This window comes from Callorhinchus milii, unplaced genomic scaffold (genome assembly GCF_018977255.1).
Source record: "Callorhinchus milii isolate IMCB2004 unplaced genomic scaffold, IMCB_Cmil_1.0 Scaffold14, whole genome shotgun sequence".
NCBI classification, from domain to species: Eukaryota; Metazoa; Chordata; class Chondrichthyes; order Chimaeriformes; family Callorhinchidae; genus Callorhinchus; species Callorhinchus milii.
Genome location: NW_024704755.1, coordinates 5,138,704 through 5,155,984, shown reverse-complemented (window position 1 = coordinate 5,155,984; position 17,281 = coordinate 5,138,704). Strand labels below are relative to the sequence as shown.

The 17,281-nt window shown below is 39.3% G+C and overlaps 1 protein-coding gene across 3 annotated transcripts; it reads right to left on the bottom strand.

Annotated features, from left to right (window-relative positions):
- Positions 1-1,475: 1,475 nt before the first annotated feature.
- On the bottom strand, positions 1,476-16,852 carry adat1 (adenosine deaminase tRNA specific 1). Of its 3 annotated transcripts, none has more exons than XM_042340373.1 (10): positions 16,797-16,852; positions 13,907-14,084; positions 12,566-12,634; positions 8,850-8,904; positions 7,858-7,985; positions 6,850-7,492; positions 6,031-6,176; positions 5,371-5,470; positions 4,967-5,053; positions 1,476-2,630 (listed from the first exon to the last, which is right to left on the bottom strand). In XM_042340373.1, the coding sequence occupies exons 2-10, from the start codon at positions 14,073-14,075 to the stop codon at positions 2,498-2,500; spliced, it is 1,530 nt and encodes a 509-aa protein (XP_042196307.1). In that variant the 5' UTR covers positions 14,076-14,084; positions 16,797-16,852; the 3' UTR covers positions 1,476-2,497. The 3 variants fall into 3 exon arrangements, with proteins under 3 accessions (XP_042196307.1, XP_042196306.1, XP_042196308.1); XM_042340372.1 differs by having other exon boundaries at positions 16,768-16,845; XM_042340374.1 differs by having other exon boundaries at positions 5,371-5,467; positions 16,768-16,845.
- Between the last annotated feature and the right edge of the window lie 429 nt (positions 16,853-17,281).

Genomic DNA, 17,281 nt, shown 5'->3' with positions numbered 1-17,281 from the left:
AGTACTGAAAGGAATCAGTTTAAAATTAAACTTCAAGTAAGGCTAAAGATTAGAAGCATTTTCATAATGTGACAAATTGAAGGGTTGAATTGACATTGGATGCTGTGTCCATGAATGAGTGTCCAGGCAGAGGGCGAAACCTTGGGCAAGTTTCCTTGCTCCACACGCCTAATAATAATCCCTCCAAAACAAAACAATAATTGGTCATTTTTAATCCACGATTGTTTGTGGGACACTGCTGTGTGCAATTGGCTGCTGCGTTTCGCCCACAAATATACGGTCAATTCACTTTACAGCACATTCTGTGAAGTGCTTTGAGACGTCTAGAAGACATGAAAAGCGCTATATCAAATGCAAGGATTATTATTATTCCTTAAAAAGTAAACTAAGTTTCCACTGGGCCAATAGTATTGAAGTTTATACAGACAGAAACAATTCTGCAATAGTGGCTTGAGTGCTGAATCCAGGTTGTGAACTGCCAGAGTTTAATCAGTTAAAACTAGATAGCTCGCCATTGAAAGCAATGTAACAAGTTTTCATTGCTTGCTCAGCTAGGACCACCCTACCTGTTACCGCTTTAGCTTGCTGGATTAACAGGAACTAAAGTGGTAAGAATCCTTGCTCCCGGCGACTGATGTTTACACCTTCAAGTCCTGAGATAAATCAGGCTGACTTGTTAAGAGGAATGTCCTGCAAAATTGCTGACAACCCCTCCCTCCCCAACTCAGGAACCAGACGACCAACATTGCCCCCACCAAGGGTATTTTATACAGTATTTAGAAATCTATTTAGAAATATAAAACTCATGTGCAGTGGTTGCAAAAAGTCTACTACCTTGCAGGAGGCTACTTCCAACTTTAGTTTCTAAAATCGGTATTCACATTCTTACAGTGAGTAATAATTCAATAACTAGATGGAAGTCCAAAGGACAATGCATTTACTGTACTAATAGCCTTCTTCTGAAATGATGATTCATTCTGGTTCAGGTGGATTTCAGTACTATACCTACGAACAAAAGATTCATTTACAAAACACTATAGGAATTCAGGTATCTGTTACACACAAGCTTTTCTTCAGCGGTGGTATTGTTATATAATTTTTTTTAACATGACCTTCATTGGTTTAGAGAGGTATCCTCCCAAACAGGAACTATGAGATACACGTTTTAGTGTCAGCAACTGAAGCATTGTTTCAATATAATTGCTTGAAGCACTGTGGCTTTCATGGGTTATCAACTAAAAAATGCTGTGATTACTGAAAATGATTTATCAAAATCATTGAGAAAAAGGTGACAGTGACATTCGCCCCATTTTGAATGCAATTCTGACCAGCACGTTAAAATTCAATTCTAAGTGCATGCTGTCAAAACTGATAGTTGTGAAAAAATATTTCCGTCAACTTAATTCCATAAAATTGTTAAGAGAAAACCCACAGCTGGTGTTGAAACATCTCAATAATTATTGAACGCAAGGCAGTTATGATGGTCGTAATTTAATCGCTTAATGCAGAACAATGTAAAAAGTACAGCTTGCCACTCTGCATTATGGGGGAAAAGAAGCAATCTTCCTATATATTAGTTCAGCACACCGCTAATAATTTGGATGATCCACTGGATACCCAGCTCAGCTGGAGTAGGATCAGAGGAGATCAAAGATGTAGGGCCGAACAAGTTCGTTGAGATATTTGGCGGCAAAGATGCCGATTTTAAGGTTGAATGATTAGCGGAGAGGATGGGCCGATGGCCTTGTGGAGCTCTAATCAGGAGACAATGTAGTTTGTCTGTAAATTATGCAGAACCTGCACCTTGGGCCATTATTTTTAACTAACATAGTGAAATAAAACCATAAAGCAGTATGGTAAACCATAAACTCTAAAGCAGTATAAAGCAGCACATACAAGTCATTTAACAAACTGTTTCACTTAGGGAAAACATACAATGTAAAGGTTAAGGTCATGATGCAGTATGATTACATTATTATAAACAAGTTTTTTGGGGCCAGAATCAATCAATATAATTTCACGAAGGCATGGCAAAGAAGTAGATTTGCAGTAAACTCTTGATGAAACAAATGAAATTTGTTGTTTGTTTTCAATCTGAAGGATGGTTTAATTGATACTAATTTAACCCAAATTAAGCAACAAATTACAAATAAAAATCATAGAGGATATAATTATGATGCTGTCTCATCTTCTGATGCTGTGTCATTAGTACATTATAATATATAATAATTACAATACCACACTATGTACATAATTATAACCTTTATCTTTGTCGCTTGCCTATTCTATATTTATAAGGTAAGCAACAACCTGGACAGGTTGTAACTTTTATAGATAAATAACTTAAGATCTATTGATTGCTTCAAATCTCTCCTACAAATTAATAGCGTCTACAAGTTTTCCAAATGTAAGGACACAGATTTAGGTCTAAGAGTCTTATATATTTGTTCATCCAAGGCTGGTTTGAATTGGGTTATTCATACCATTTTATTATTTTTTATTCAAATTGAAGATATTCTCTCGGGGTTCTAACCCAGGTGTTGAATGCTTGCCTCTGAAGCTCACTCCAGGCTTTTTGATAATTTGCTGCGGCCTCTTTGAAATCCCAATACGTTTTTGGCTTATTCTTTCTGTTAAAAAAGAGAAAAGGTAATTTTTTTGTGGGCCATTGTTACTTGATTTGGCACTGTCAGGAATCGTGAAAAGCAAGTTAACACAGGAGACTGCTTTGTATTTTCCAGTTTCAGTTTTGTTTCCTTCACTTACAGTGGGAAATCATATTATGTGGCTAAGAATTCCATTTACCACTGAGCAAATTAAAATCAAATGCTGAATTACCACAATCATGGAAAAATCTACTTTTACATGAACAAGTCAATTACATATTTTGAGGTTTATAAATTACAGTGCTGTTCTGGAATTTTCACTATTCAGAGTGACTTTTGGCCATGAACAATCTCTTCAATCTTTGGAAGAAAAACAGAAAAGCCACCAGGAAAGATAACTAAAAATGCTTAAAAGGGCTAATCATTTTTGAAGTTGTTCTAAAAGTTAACTTATACACTCTATTGTTCTATTGTATTTAAAATTGTACATTTCATCTTGGGACAGAATTGCTTTAGAATAAAGTAGAACCCGCAAGTCTGGCATAAATTCGAATAATTGGAGTGTCAAATTCTACCTGCAAGATTAATTCTTCGAAAAAATTAAAAATTGTGCAGAATTGTGAAAAAATTCTTATGCTGTCTTAATCTGGCAGCTGGTTCTTTTTAAGAACTGTGGAAAACTAACCTTCAATTAAGATTAGATTTGAAAATTTTTCAGAATTCCGAATGAATATAAATCTTAAGACAAAAGAGTCTTATGTGCTAAAACTAGGTGGACTTTTAGGTTTCAGATACAGTAAGGAATTCACACACACCACACACACATACAGTGAAACACAGGTTTATTCTTCAACTGGAAACAAGGCTATGAAATTGAGTACAACAGTTTTGAACCAGTCAACGAGGGCTTCGTTTAGTCTGTGCTATTCACATCTAAATACAATTTAGAGCTAACATTTAAAGTGAATTAGAGTACAATGATACTTACAGGACATACCCCGGTACACAATCTTGTTTGTAAAATGGGAACAACAACTTGCACTTATATAGCGCCCCACCCATACAGTGTAGCGTCTCACAGCACTTAAATCAGGAACATTCAGATCAAACAATTGGTTCACATACCATTCACATTACAGCACTAATTTTAATAAANCATTAATTTTATGTTCATCGAGGCAGGGGGATATCAGCAAAAGCCAAAGGAACTCTTTCCTTTTTTTCTCAGCACAAAGAATCCAAATTTCGATACTGTTGTTCACACGATTCATTAATTGCTTTGAAAACTTCTTGTAACATTACAAAAGTTGCTGATTATACTAAGTAATGTGGGCAGATGAATAATATAAGGGCAATGAAGTGATTTCCAGAAAATCTAGGCCATTGAGTTTATGAACTGACAAGTAGTAGATGGATTTTTTTACATATAAATGCAAGGCAATGAATATTAAGCAGTAAATATATGTGCAAAGTGAAGGAGCGTCTTTGTAAAAAGGTGGAGAAAGGGAAGGATTTTGCTGCGATTACTAACCATTCACTGAAAATTTTCATTTACTGTGAAGCTGCCATGAAAGAGCTAATCAAAATGAAGCAAATTACAAGGAACCAACAAGGCTTACATAAGGAAAATTAAACATTTATAAATTGCAAAATTAATGCAATCAAAAGGTATGTATGATACCCATCAAGATTCAACAAGAAAAATTATAACCATTTCAAATCTGTATCCAATAAAAGTTTAATATCTATCTTTTCTTCGGGATTTGTTCATTTCCCCTTAACTGGTCTTTGAAAAAGTATTTTGCTGCCTCAGGCAATAGAGTAAAATCCTGTGAAAAATTGAAGGAATTCTCTACATCCGGCACTCATATAAGAGACTTTAGGTCCAGTTAAAAAAAGCAGAAACACAAGTATAGTTATATATACTTATATAGTTGTTTATCTGGTGTTTGGAGAGAGAATATTGAGCGTTCATGTTTTGTTTTATGCTATACATAGGTATGTACACATTTTTAAGCCAATCATGAGTCAAATACAAACTGTGATTGAAAAAATAAACTAGATAAAAACTAAACTTATAGTTACAGTATAATAATAGAATTTACGCTTATTATAGCATCTTTCGTGTTGGGGAGGGGGTGGTGGTGGGGGGGGGTCAGAAGGAGAAGGGGAAAGATAACTAAAAGATATACAAGATGCTAAAAGGGTTGACAAAAGTAAACCCAGAACAAAATTTTAATATTGATATGGATTGTCATTTTCTTGGTGTGAAAATAACATCAACCACTTGTAATTCAATGTTGTAATTATTATTATTATTGTAATTATTTCTGTGCCTCTTTACTAAAGTTAAGACCTACCTGAGGATTATTGGATAGTCTTCTTCAGCAAGACACAGAAGTAGCTCTTTGAATGCTTCAAAAAGTTCAGCTTTGCATATTATACACCTGTAAATACAAATACCACTTACCATGTTGTAAGCACTACAATAAAGTGCAACCACAAACATTATTCCCAGCTTATTTGCATAACAGTCCCTCACCAATGAACCAATTTATTTTTTTGCACAATATACTTGTGTACAATTCCTAATTGTTAGCACTCCTTGAAAGTCACAAGATTAAACGGCACCTTTAAGAAAATTAGGCTGACGTCAACTGTTGAACTCATTTTGGCAAAGGTAGGTACATTTTTCCCATCTGAACAGTCTTACAGTTTTGTGACCTCCTTAGTAAATAAGAATACACTGTATTTAAATATGTACCTGCCCTGTGGGGTTCCAAGGATCTTTTTTGTCGCTCCTTGCTTGTAGCCATTTACAGAGACATCTGATGGCCGGTGAGGAACAGCACACCAACTTACTGCTACAGTGCAAGGAAATTAAAAAATTAAATGAATAACAATAAAATATTTCATGAGAAAATGCTGCCGTCTCCATTTACCACGCATTTTAAACTGCCATCTGTTTTTAGTTGGGTTTTCAAGATGGGGTGGGATGGCGTAAAGCATAGGGATTCTGGGATATAGTTACTGTAAGCAAGGACAGAATGACTAATGGCTTATTTGCCAATGGTGCGACACAGCACATGAAGCAAGACACAGATTCCTGAGCAGAAGGGATGGCCTGGGCAGGAGCATCGCAAGGGGTAGCAGAGGTACGATGGGGCAAAACCACTTGAAACTAGCTAGACATTTGTACTGTATGCTACTCCAACAGGAAGCACAATTTTGCATGGAATTAGATGTAAAAACATATTATTATCTAAAATATGTTCTGCGATAATACGGAGGTCAACAGATAACAATTAATGCAAAGAATGCAATGATGGGACATGCTTCATCATTGTACATTTCAAACACAAACAAACATCAGGCTTGAAATTCTCAACATTTCTAAAAATGGCTATCGTTGAATGCACAGCACCTGATGCACAAGGTACGAGTCTCCCTTTGCTGGGGTCATGGGTCCTTAGCACTGAATGGCGACTGTGTACAAACTCTAGGTCTGACTGCAGCAACACCACATTCTGCATCCTGAACTCTTTGGGGAGTGAGGTGATGTTGCAGCATCTGTTGGAACAAGAGGGAGAGTTAGGATATGATAATGTTGTGAAATAAGGTCTGTGTTATGTTATTGAAATCGGTCTAGAAACAGATTATTAAAAAAAAGCATTATGCAATAGAAATCTATACACACACCTGTTTCTGCAAAACCCATTTTGTTTTTAATCACAATTTTATTGCCCATATTGAACAAGAGTAAAGACACTATTATATTATAAAAAACAATGGCCAATCTAACCGGATTTCCTGCAGTACTATTTCAGTCCATCCTATATAATTTTTAAAATTCACCAGAATTACACCCAGCAAATTTTTTACTTATAACTTGGAGCTATGTTTGCATGATTCATCAGCTTACACCATTCTCCCACATATATCCAACAATGTTCTCCTTCATAAACATGGGGCCTCCCCTCCCTGATTTGGCAACGAGGTGATGTTTTGATTGTACCACGTTAATCTGTTGCCAGGTGGGGAAGGGAGGGGGTAGAAGTGAAGGGAGGGAAAATAATAAAATAATAATCATCCATTGCATTTGATATAGCGATTTTCACATCTTCTAGACATCTCAAAGTGCTTCACAGAATATACTGTAACATGAGAGAAGGGCAAAGGGTGAAGGTGAGAAACTGTCCTGAAACTTGTTATGCTTTTTTTAAAAAAAGTAGCTATTAATTACCTATCAATTATAGCTCTCTTCATGGATTCCTCACCGTAGGGACACTGTCCTACAACAATGGATGATAAATAAACAGGTTCTTCCAAAAAATGCATAAGAAGTGCTCCTTGGCAGCCAAGAACAGTCCATCGTGCAAGTTTATCGCTACAGGACATTGATGATGATCGGTCTCCTCTTCCTGGTTTCAATCTTAATGATCCCACGCAGTGATAGTTAACTCCTGCCTGAAGGGGATCTTGAAATCCTCCTGGAACACATTTAGCGCCCGTTCGGTGTATGTCAGAAACGTTGATTTTTGCCTGGCTTTTATTAGAATATTCTGCTATCTGAATGCATTTATTAACATCAGTCGCAACAATGCTGCTTTCTTTTTTAGATGGTGTAAGTTTTCTTTCAATAATGGTACCACTTGCAGACACCAAGTCTCCACTTTCAATATCCTGTTTGACTTTCTTTTCACAAGTCTCTGTGGCACTTTCATCATATTTCCGTTTTTTACTGTTTGTATTCTCTTCAGTATTTTTTAAATGTTCGTTGTTGGTGACTTGATTATCGTGAGCTGTGAGCTGTGAGCACTGGTCTCCACCATCTCCTGATTTAGCAGCTAGATTTTCTACCTTTGGGAAAATAGAAGCATCACCACCTGTGAAAGCAACATTACAGAATTGCACCATTTTTATTCACAACACAAAGATTAGATTTTGTTTGGTTATAAAAAAATCTTGTAGTGTTCAGAGTTTGGGGACTTCAGAATAAATCTCCAAAGAATACAATTAAACTCTGCTTGATAAATGAACCTCAAAATCAATATTTAGAAGGCTAAGTCAAAGAGCAGATAAAATTTACATGCACGACGTCAGCAAAGTTATATTCATCAAAAATATTCATCAGATACAAATTTGTTTAAGTACTGTATTTCACGTTGCTACAGTTTCCCCCCCCCATCCCTCATTTAAGAAATTCAAGTCATAAAAAAAAACTACCAGATAATTGGTAAGTTGTACTCACATGGAGTGTGGCTTATAAACAACACAAAGGAAATGCGTGGCTTGAGATGCCATTTTCGATTTTCCTTGCCTGCAGTGAAAATGCTGTCTTTGTCTTTAAATGCTTGTTTCAGTTGATAATATAGATACCTACAATACAGATAATGGTTGCCCACAAAATTCACACAAATCTCCTTGAATCCTCTGAGAGGTCTCGACGACGTGACAAGGTGCTATATCAAATGCAAAGATTAGAGTGTGAATCCGTTATTACATTTGGTTTAGCACTGGTCTGTTAATTACTGGTTATGCGTACTTGTGCATTATGGACCTGTACTATTCTTTAAACACTGTACACATGAATGTGAAATCACATCCTGTGCATTCTCCACATTTCCTGTGCACTGCACAATCATGCTATGAACAGAAAGCGGTGGTGACGTGTTGCAAACGAAATGACATTGGTGCTTTTTGAATAAAGTGAGCTTTCAAAACGAGTTCCATTTCTGCATCACTTCCATGAAAGTGTTGAAAGCAACACTTATTGTGTATAGTGCGCAGGACGTGATATCAGTGGCATCTTAACAACCCAGAATTTCAAAAATGTTTTATTCTTTGCTTGATAATGTGGTAATTGAGTTATTGGATCTGGGAGGATCCGATTGTTATTTCAAGATGTTTTTGCTTTTAAGGTGGCATTGTGCTTACACGGTTTACTCTTCTTATCAGTGTGTTTTTAAAGCAGAACTGTTGGCTAGGAAAAAAATCATCTATGAGTTGAATCTGCACTGGATTCACAGGTAATAGCAACATTGGATTCTAGTCAATATTCATTTAATTAGAGCTGTGTGGAACAGACTTGGTTATCTACATTATTAAATGTAATATGCATATTTTGATATTACTAATTCAATTAAACAATATAAGATAACTGATGGAACAGGCCCAATTAACCAAATGGCTTCCTCCAGTTTTCCTATACTTAATTCAATACCGTTTAAATAATATTCTTACCTCAAGAATCCACGTCGGGCAATCACCTCAGCATGGCTATCATTAACGATATTACCTACAAAATATTTACAAGAAATACTTTTTAGGACTATTAAAATCATAATATGGAAATAAGAAAGCATCACATCACATAAAATGTTATTTTGATTCAGTTGTTAGCACTCTCATTTCTAGATCAGAAGTTTAGGTTGGTTCAGGCCTCTGAGCTCACTCACAGTCTCTAGCACACACTCAAGTGAAGTGTGTTTTTGGGGAAGAGGAATGGGAAGCACAGCTTCAGGAATATTCAACAGAAGTTAATTTGAACAGAAAACAACAACAAAATTACATTTGTATAGAGCCTTTCACGTCAGGAGAACGTCCCAAGGTGCTGGACAGTCAGTGTTTCGGACCTGAGCTGGGGGTCTGGAATGGGGAGGGTGGAGGGCAGGGGGAGAAAGAGGGTGATCGAAAGTACGGTCGAAGAGGAGGGTCTTGAAGGAGGCAAGGGAAGGGGCGAGGCGGAGGGACTGCAGGATGGAGTTTCAGAAGGTGGGGACAGAGTGGCAGAAGGCCCATCCCCCAATGGTGGGGCGGGGGGGGGGGTGTCGTGAAGCAGGCCGGAGCCCACTGAGCGGAGGAAGTGGGCAGGATGGTAGGGGGTTAGGAGATCGCAGAGGTAGCAGGGGAGCAAGGCCATAGAGGGCTTTGAAGGTGAGGACCAGGATCTTGAACTGTATCCTCTGTGTGATGGGAAGCCAGTGGAGTCGGGCGAGGATTGGGGTAATAGAGTCATGGAGATGACACGGGCTACAGAGTTCAAGATCTGCAGCCTATGGAGATATGAAAGTGAATGGAAAGAGTGCAGGCAATTGGGATGAGAATAGATAGCTCATGTAGGGCACTAGCTAGTACAGCACCAGAGTACATAGATTGGCAGGGGGAAATACAGAATGGTAAACACACAATGGATTGAATTGTCTCCTGCTTCTGATGAAATGTCTACAGCCAGCGATTCAAAATAGTTACCTCACATTTCTTGCAGCCGTACGTGAAGAAAATATGACTCACACCATTTCAAATTAAATCATTTACAAAATATATTCATTGGTGTCTTTCTTGCCGTATGCATATCATGAGATTTTTTCTGAGCCAATAACATTGCAGCATTAGAAGCCTAGAATGTGTATTTTGTTTTTAAGCTGCTGACCTAAGAAATCACTTCGTATTATAAACATGGTAGTTTACAAATCAGCAGGAAAATAAACATCAACTTCCCATGTAAATTACTACATGCATTTCCAGTATTAAACAAAATATAACATTAAGAAACATCATTTTATTGCTAACCATTAAGGATATAGAGTTAAGGTGCTATGGCAGTGGGAGGCTTTATCAAATACTGTCATCAACTTTACACCTCAAATCAGTAAATGCTGTTATGAATGTAATTAATATCCAAATCCTGTCTGCATTTACCAAGAGTAATCCACATTGTAAGATTATTTTTTTAAAAATTGGAAAAACAGAAATGAGCTAAAAGTAAATCCACTTTTTTAAAAAAACAAATTGAGCCATCTCCAATATATATTGAAATTAACATTCCAGGTTGTAGCACAAGAGGAACTCATTCCTTACTCACTTTAGTCAACAGAATTGTCAATGGTACTACAACAACAACTTGCATTTATATAGTGCCTCTCATGCAGGGTAGCGCCCAGAGCGCTTGAATACAATATATAATAACAACAAACCTTTGATATAGTGAATTGGGAACACCCTCACCATCCTACACATCTGGGTGTAGTAATGGATCCCTGAAAACTTATAAATAATTACACAAATACATATAACTAAACTTAAAGTGAAGTGCTTTAAGTTATCTCAAACAATGAATGTGCTTTCAACGACTGCCTTCTAACTAACAGCCCATCTCCAACCTAACTTTTCTTTCGAAGGTCCTTGAAAGAGTTGTTGCTTCCCAGCTTTGCTCATTCCTCTCCTACCATTCCCTTCATGAGCCCCTCCAATTGGGTTTCCGTGCTGCTCACAGCACGGAAACTGTTCTGGTCAACGTGACAAACAACATTTTGTCCATCTGTGAACAGGGTTCCCTCCGCCTCTTCATCCTCCTCGACCTCTCTGCTGCCTTCGATACCGTGGACCACTCTATCCTCCTCTTCTCTCAACTCAATCTTCAAGGTTCTGTCCTTGAATGGTTCAGGTCTAATCTCTCACACTGTCAACAATTTGTCTCTGCCAACGGTTTCTCTTCCAGCCTCTGTAGTCTTGTGTGGTGTTCCTCAGGACTGTCCTCAGTCCCCTCCTCTTCAACCTCTACATGCTACCCCTTGGTGACATCTCTGCAGACATGGGATCAACTTTCACATGTACGCGGATGACACCCAACTATATCTCTCTGCCTTTGATGTCCGGACACTGTCTGGCTGACATCAAGTCCTGGATGATAGCCAACTTTCCTGAATGTCAACAAGACTGAGGCCCTCCTCCCAGGACTTCTGGCACGGTTGCATCCACGGTTGCACAATCCACCTCACCAAGCCAGTTAGGAACCTGGGCGCTATATTTTTTGACATTCAATTGACTTTTCTCCCCCATATTCATACCATGACCCGCTCTGCCTTTCCCCACCTCCGCAAAACTGCCCGACTCCACTCCTACCTCACCACGCAGGCCGCCACCTCAAGGCTCGACTACGGAAACTCCCAGTTAGTCTGCTTATAGCTGCAGTTTACTGGAAATACTTACACATAGGCAGACATACTAATTTAGACAGGAACAATTTCTGATAAAGACAAGAGGGGCATTATTTTCAGTAGAATAAGCCTCTTTTTACTGAGAAGAGAGGATCCCCACTGAAGCAGACGGGAAGGTGAGGAAATGTGAAGTATGGAGAAGTCAAAATGAAATAAAGTTTGCTGGTGAAGCACATACTAAGGCAGATTACACATGCTCAAAGTCTGGAAAATGGGACAGGACAACAACAACAAAATGACATTTATAGAGCGAGCGCCTTTCATGTCGAGAGTACGTCCCAAAGCACATAACTTACAATTTTAAAGAGCTTTAAATGAAAACTGTAATTTTGATGAAAATTGAGTTCATCGTTCAAAATGCAGATAATTTATCGACTGAAGTAGTTCTCAGAATAAAAATGTAGCTCCTCCCAGTGGTTCAGTGATTAGCTGCACTAAATGCTGCAGCACAAACTGTTCTGTGGTTTTGAGGGGACGGCGAAAGCCTCTCCTTATGCCTGAGTGGTTTCTAAAAATAATGTGACCTATGTTTGGGATCTTGAATAGTTACTTTAATGTGTAAATCTTGAATGTGTCAATGCATGCTATTGACTACTGAAGAAAAGATAAACAGGGGCTGGTAACAATTTTGAAGCTATGGTTTCCCAAAGGTTTGATTTATTTAAAAAAANGCCTAACCTTTATACATTAGACCTGAATAAAAATGCAAGCTATAAAACATTCTCAAAGTTAATCTAATGAAACCCGAAGACTATAAATAAGGCAACTACTGATCTTACCATAACAGAACGTATATTATAAATGTGAGACTCAATCATTCCTGCAGTTGGTAAAACTTTGTTAAATAAAGGAACACTTTTTACACTTCCTCCTAAACAAGAATACTTTTAAATGCTGTTATAAAGGGTAACACTTTTGTTTATGTTATCAGTATTGTTCATGACTACCAAAAACACCTACCATTTTTCTTCATACTTGACTGTCCAATGCATTTTGACCCTGTGCCCATTGAAACAACCTCCAAGTTTACTGCAAGGAAAAAGGTAAATGTACATAGCATCTTGGATTCCCATATGACCAACAACTAAATATATGCATATATTGTTAAATAATTCAATTCTGATATCAGCGATATATCTGATATAATGCCAATAGTTCTACACTTGTCTTTCACACAACTTACTTGCAAAATACAAATTACTGCAAAATTAATGTGAATTTTCAAAACATTCTAGACCTGGATCAAAAACAACCATTTTTATTTATATAAACATGAGCACTAGCACCCTTTTCTCTCTCCCAATCTTCTCTTGAAACGACTGAGGCATGCAAGAGTGCAATTCTACAGATGCTAATTAATTTGTGCCTCATAAAGTGGTCATTCTTTGTTAGCTCAGCAGTGAGTCTCAGAAAACTAGACATGTATGGTTGATTCTTTTCTCCCTTCCCATCAATAACAATTTACACATCATATTTTGTCAGTAGGACATTTGAAAATGCTTTGACGTCTCAAATAGCTTCTCAGATTAAACTGTAAAGTGAATTTGACTGTATATTTGTGGGCAAAAGATGATCGGGGGGGGATATGTGGGTACTTGGACAGTGATCAGGAATAGAACCAGCAGTGTTAAGACCAATGCCAGCACTCTACCACTACTTCAGCTGAAATTAACTCAATCAGCTCAGACTACAAATAAAGCCTCAGAATAACGTCTTCTCTGTGGCTCAATACTTGTTTTTATTTATTGAAACCAACACCAGCATTTTAAAATAATTACAGTGGCACATCAAGAGACATGATTCTCAAAAAAAAAGAAACATAAAACATAGCAAACAATACCATTTTGATTTATATAGTGCCTATGGAGTGGCTAGATTGATAGGGTTGAAAGATTGTCTTGGAGGTAGAAGTGAGGCTTTGGAACAATAGCAATGTATTTCATCTAGAAAGTATTTCATAAAATCTTAATTAATCACATTTCCTATCAGCTAATCACAGAAGGATACTAAATTCTGCCAATGGAAAGCCAAATTTGAGTCTCTTGGACACTTATCTGAAAGGGAAATAATGGAAAGCTGCACTTGCACCGTGAGAAAAAATAGCTTAACATTAGGTAGAAAATAATGCAACGCCTAATAGGAAATCTATAAAAATAGGAATTCCTTACACTGCACTTTGTTTTTAAATTCATTTTCAACCAGACATCTAAATAATCAGTTAACGTCCTAAACTAACAGGAAAGCATAAGCTTTGTTATAACAAAATAAAGCAAGTATTGAGACGTAAACTTCCTATTTTACCATCATTACTCTCACTGCTACAGCCAGGTTCAGTTCCTATATTTCCTTCAACTTTTACCACAGCAGCAAGCAGTGTCCATTCCCATCCAAACTTTGGCAACCCTTTCTTTGGGAGCTTGGTGGTGTAGTGCTCGTAGCACAAACCTGCAATTTCATTTGCTGTCCACATTACTGGATACTGAAAATACAACACAATTTACATTTAGTTAATGCCTTTCATGTCAATATCTCCAAGTGCTTGACTCTGCTGAATGGGTACCTGAGCTGCAGGTGGGAACCAAAGGGGATGGGGACAGGAAGGATGACTGAAAGCACAAAAAGGTACACTTCTCGGCCTTAACCCTTAATGAGGGGAGCAGGTCAGAATTGAATTCCAGAGGTGAGGCAGAAAATGTCATTGAGTAAAGAGATAAAGAGAGACAAATGTGGTTATTGTATGGGGGGAGAGGGGGGAAGGGAAGAAAAATGAGAGATGTAAAGAAATAAAAATACCAACATTTAGTTACAAATGTTTTGAGTGTGCAATACCTAAGTAATTTGGTCTGTTCAGCTGATTTGGGGCCTTTGAAAAATAATTGTTCAATATCAAAACGTGGAATAGATTTGTCACAAGTAACTGTCAAACATTGGCTAAAGCTAACAGTATTCTTTCAAATAGAGAATTTTCTTGCAGCTATCAGAATGTATACTACATACGAATACATTTGAACAAATTCTGTAAATTTCTTCTTAAAATGTTTGCGACGGCTTCCTCAGTCTCTAATTGGTGTATAAAGGCATCTCCACCAATCAAGAAGTTCCAAAAATGTTTACATTTCCGTGATACATTTAGGTCTTTTTTATAAGCTGAGTGGAAAGTTCATATTGCAATGTCGATTATATTTCTTTATAGAAATCTTTCTGGACTGTTGTGCAAGCTTGGTTCAGGTTAGCTTTTATTCTAAATGAGGGCAATGCCAGTTTCTCATTTAGACAGTAGTTTATTCATAGTGAAGGTATTTGGCACGGCCTTATTAGATGACACTGTGGGTTTAGGAAGAAAAACCCTCCTGCAGTTTCAAAGAAGTGTTAGTTCAGAGTAAATACATCCTGGTCTTTCATTAGAGTTGGTATTTGGTCAGCACTGGTTTCTATGCAGCTGGAGAGATCAGTATAGTGATTGATCAACACTATTGCTGCCTATTTTTTGGGGGTCAACCAGGTGGCACTGCCTAAGATCACCGAGGTGTTAGGTCTTTCGCTTGCAGGGTTAATAGGAGCTGAGGGGGAAGAATCTCAAGACCGGCTGGGCTGTTATTAGCAGTGCTCTTGTGTACTCCAGACCCGCCTGGCTCAAGAACCAGACAAGTGAGACCACCATTCCATTGCCAAGTACGTCACCTTAGATCCCGGTCATTCATTTATATGCTTCCTATTGAAGAGTGTAATTGGATTCTGAGGGCATTCTCCACATGGAAATACACAAGTCACAGGGTCCATCAAATAGTGATGGCGCTGTTAATAATAATAATCCATGCATTTGATATAGCGACTTTCACATCTTCTAGACATCTCAAAGCGCTTCTCAGAATATGCTGTAAAGTGAATTGACTGTATATTTGTGGGCGAAACGCGGCAGCCAATTGCGCACAGCAGCGTCCCACAAACAGTCGTGTACTGAGTGACCAAATTATTATTTTGTGTTTGTTTGGCATTATTATCATCCCCAGAAGAGCGATCGGCCAATCGACTAACAACCAGGTTCCTTAATAATAAGTGGAGTAAGGAAACTTTCACAACGTTTTGCAGGGCCGGGAATAGAACCCCAGACCTTTGAAATGTTAACCTCAATAACAATAATAATAATAATAATCCTTACATTTGATATAGCGCTTTTCACGTCGGGAGGACGTCCCAAAGCGCTTCACAGAATATACTTTAAAGTGAGTTGACTGTATATTTGTGGGCGAAAGGCGGCAGCCAATTGCGCACAGCAATGTCCCACAAACAGTCGTAGATTGAAAATGACCAATTTAATTATTGTTTTTGGTTTTGGAGGGATTATTATTCCGTGACAGTCAAATTCGGGCCGAATCGAGCGCAACGAGTGCCCGTCCACTGAGAGGTCGTCAGGCGCTGGGTCGGCCAAATCGAACAATCGCTTGGGTTTGTGCCGAACGCGGGCGCGGGGCCGGGTGGCACATTTGTTTCCATGGCTTTGCGTTGGCAGAACACAGCCTCAGGTAAAATGAAGGTCCGTCTTGGCTGCTTGGACCAGTTTTTTGCGGTCGACCTGCGGGGACGGTCCCGGGTCCCCAGTGTGAAGGGGGCGGAGGGTCTGTCAGACAGGAAGCAATCAGTCAAATCAATGGGGGGGGGAGGGGGGGGGGAGAGAGGGTAAAAGACAAATCAATCGTCTGGAATTATCATTGCCAGACAGTGACTTCACGGCCATCCCACGCGTCAGTCTTCAACTGAAAAGTCCCCCCTTCACCCCCTCCCCCCACCACCACCACCACCACCCGAATGAAAAAAATAAAAATAAAAATAAAAATCGCAGCCAAGAGGCAAAACGAAACGAAAACAACCACCACCACCACCACCACAACAACAACAACCCCCCCCCCCCCTCCGCCCGGGGATTCCGTGACGGTTTTTCTCCTCAGAAACAAGTTTGAAATATCAAATCTTTTTAACCGCCGTCGCTTCGGCTCCGGGTGTCCACGGCGTTGGTCAGAGGGTCGCTGTTGATCCTCCGCACAACTGCCGGAGCGTTAAGGGCATTATGTGTGTGTGTGTGTGTGTATGTGCTGGAGAGGGTGGGAGGTGGTGGTGGTGGGGATGGGGGGGAGTGGGAGGGAGGAGGGGGGGGAAGGCAATACCTCTCCTCCATGACACCGCCGCCATTTACCTCAAGTGCCGCGGGCGCGAGGCAGCCCCGGCGCCACCGCTTGTACGCATGCTCAGACCAGCGGGGTGGGGCTAAAGGTCCGGAGCACGCATGCGCTCTCGACTGCGGCGCAGCCCCGCCCGTGACCGTTGGGCTACTTTCGGGGCTACTGCCTGGTGCACTTTGGGCTACAGAGGGCATTTTCAATTTTCTGGCCAAATCCTGGTCGCATTCAGTTTCGGTGGTTCGTTTGGTCGGTGTAGTCACGAGGAGTCCCTCCCCTGCCCCTCACCCTCCTCCTTCAAGGCCCGTCTCGAGACCTTCCTTCTGAACCATCCTCCCATCACCACCCCCTCGATTCCAACCCTCGGCTCGGGCGCAAACCCCCGACTGTCCAGTACCTCGGGATGTCCTTCCGATGCGAGAGGTACTGTACGAATGCAATCCGTTGCTGCTCTCTCAACGTCTGCATGAACGCTTAAATCATAAGGAGGAACCTTGGAAAA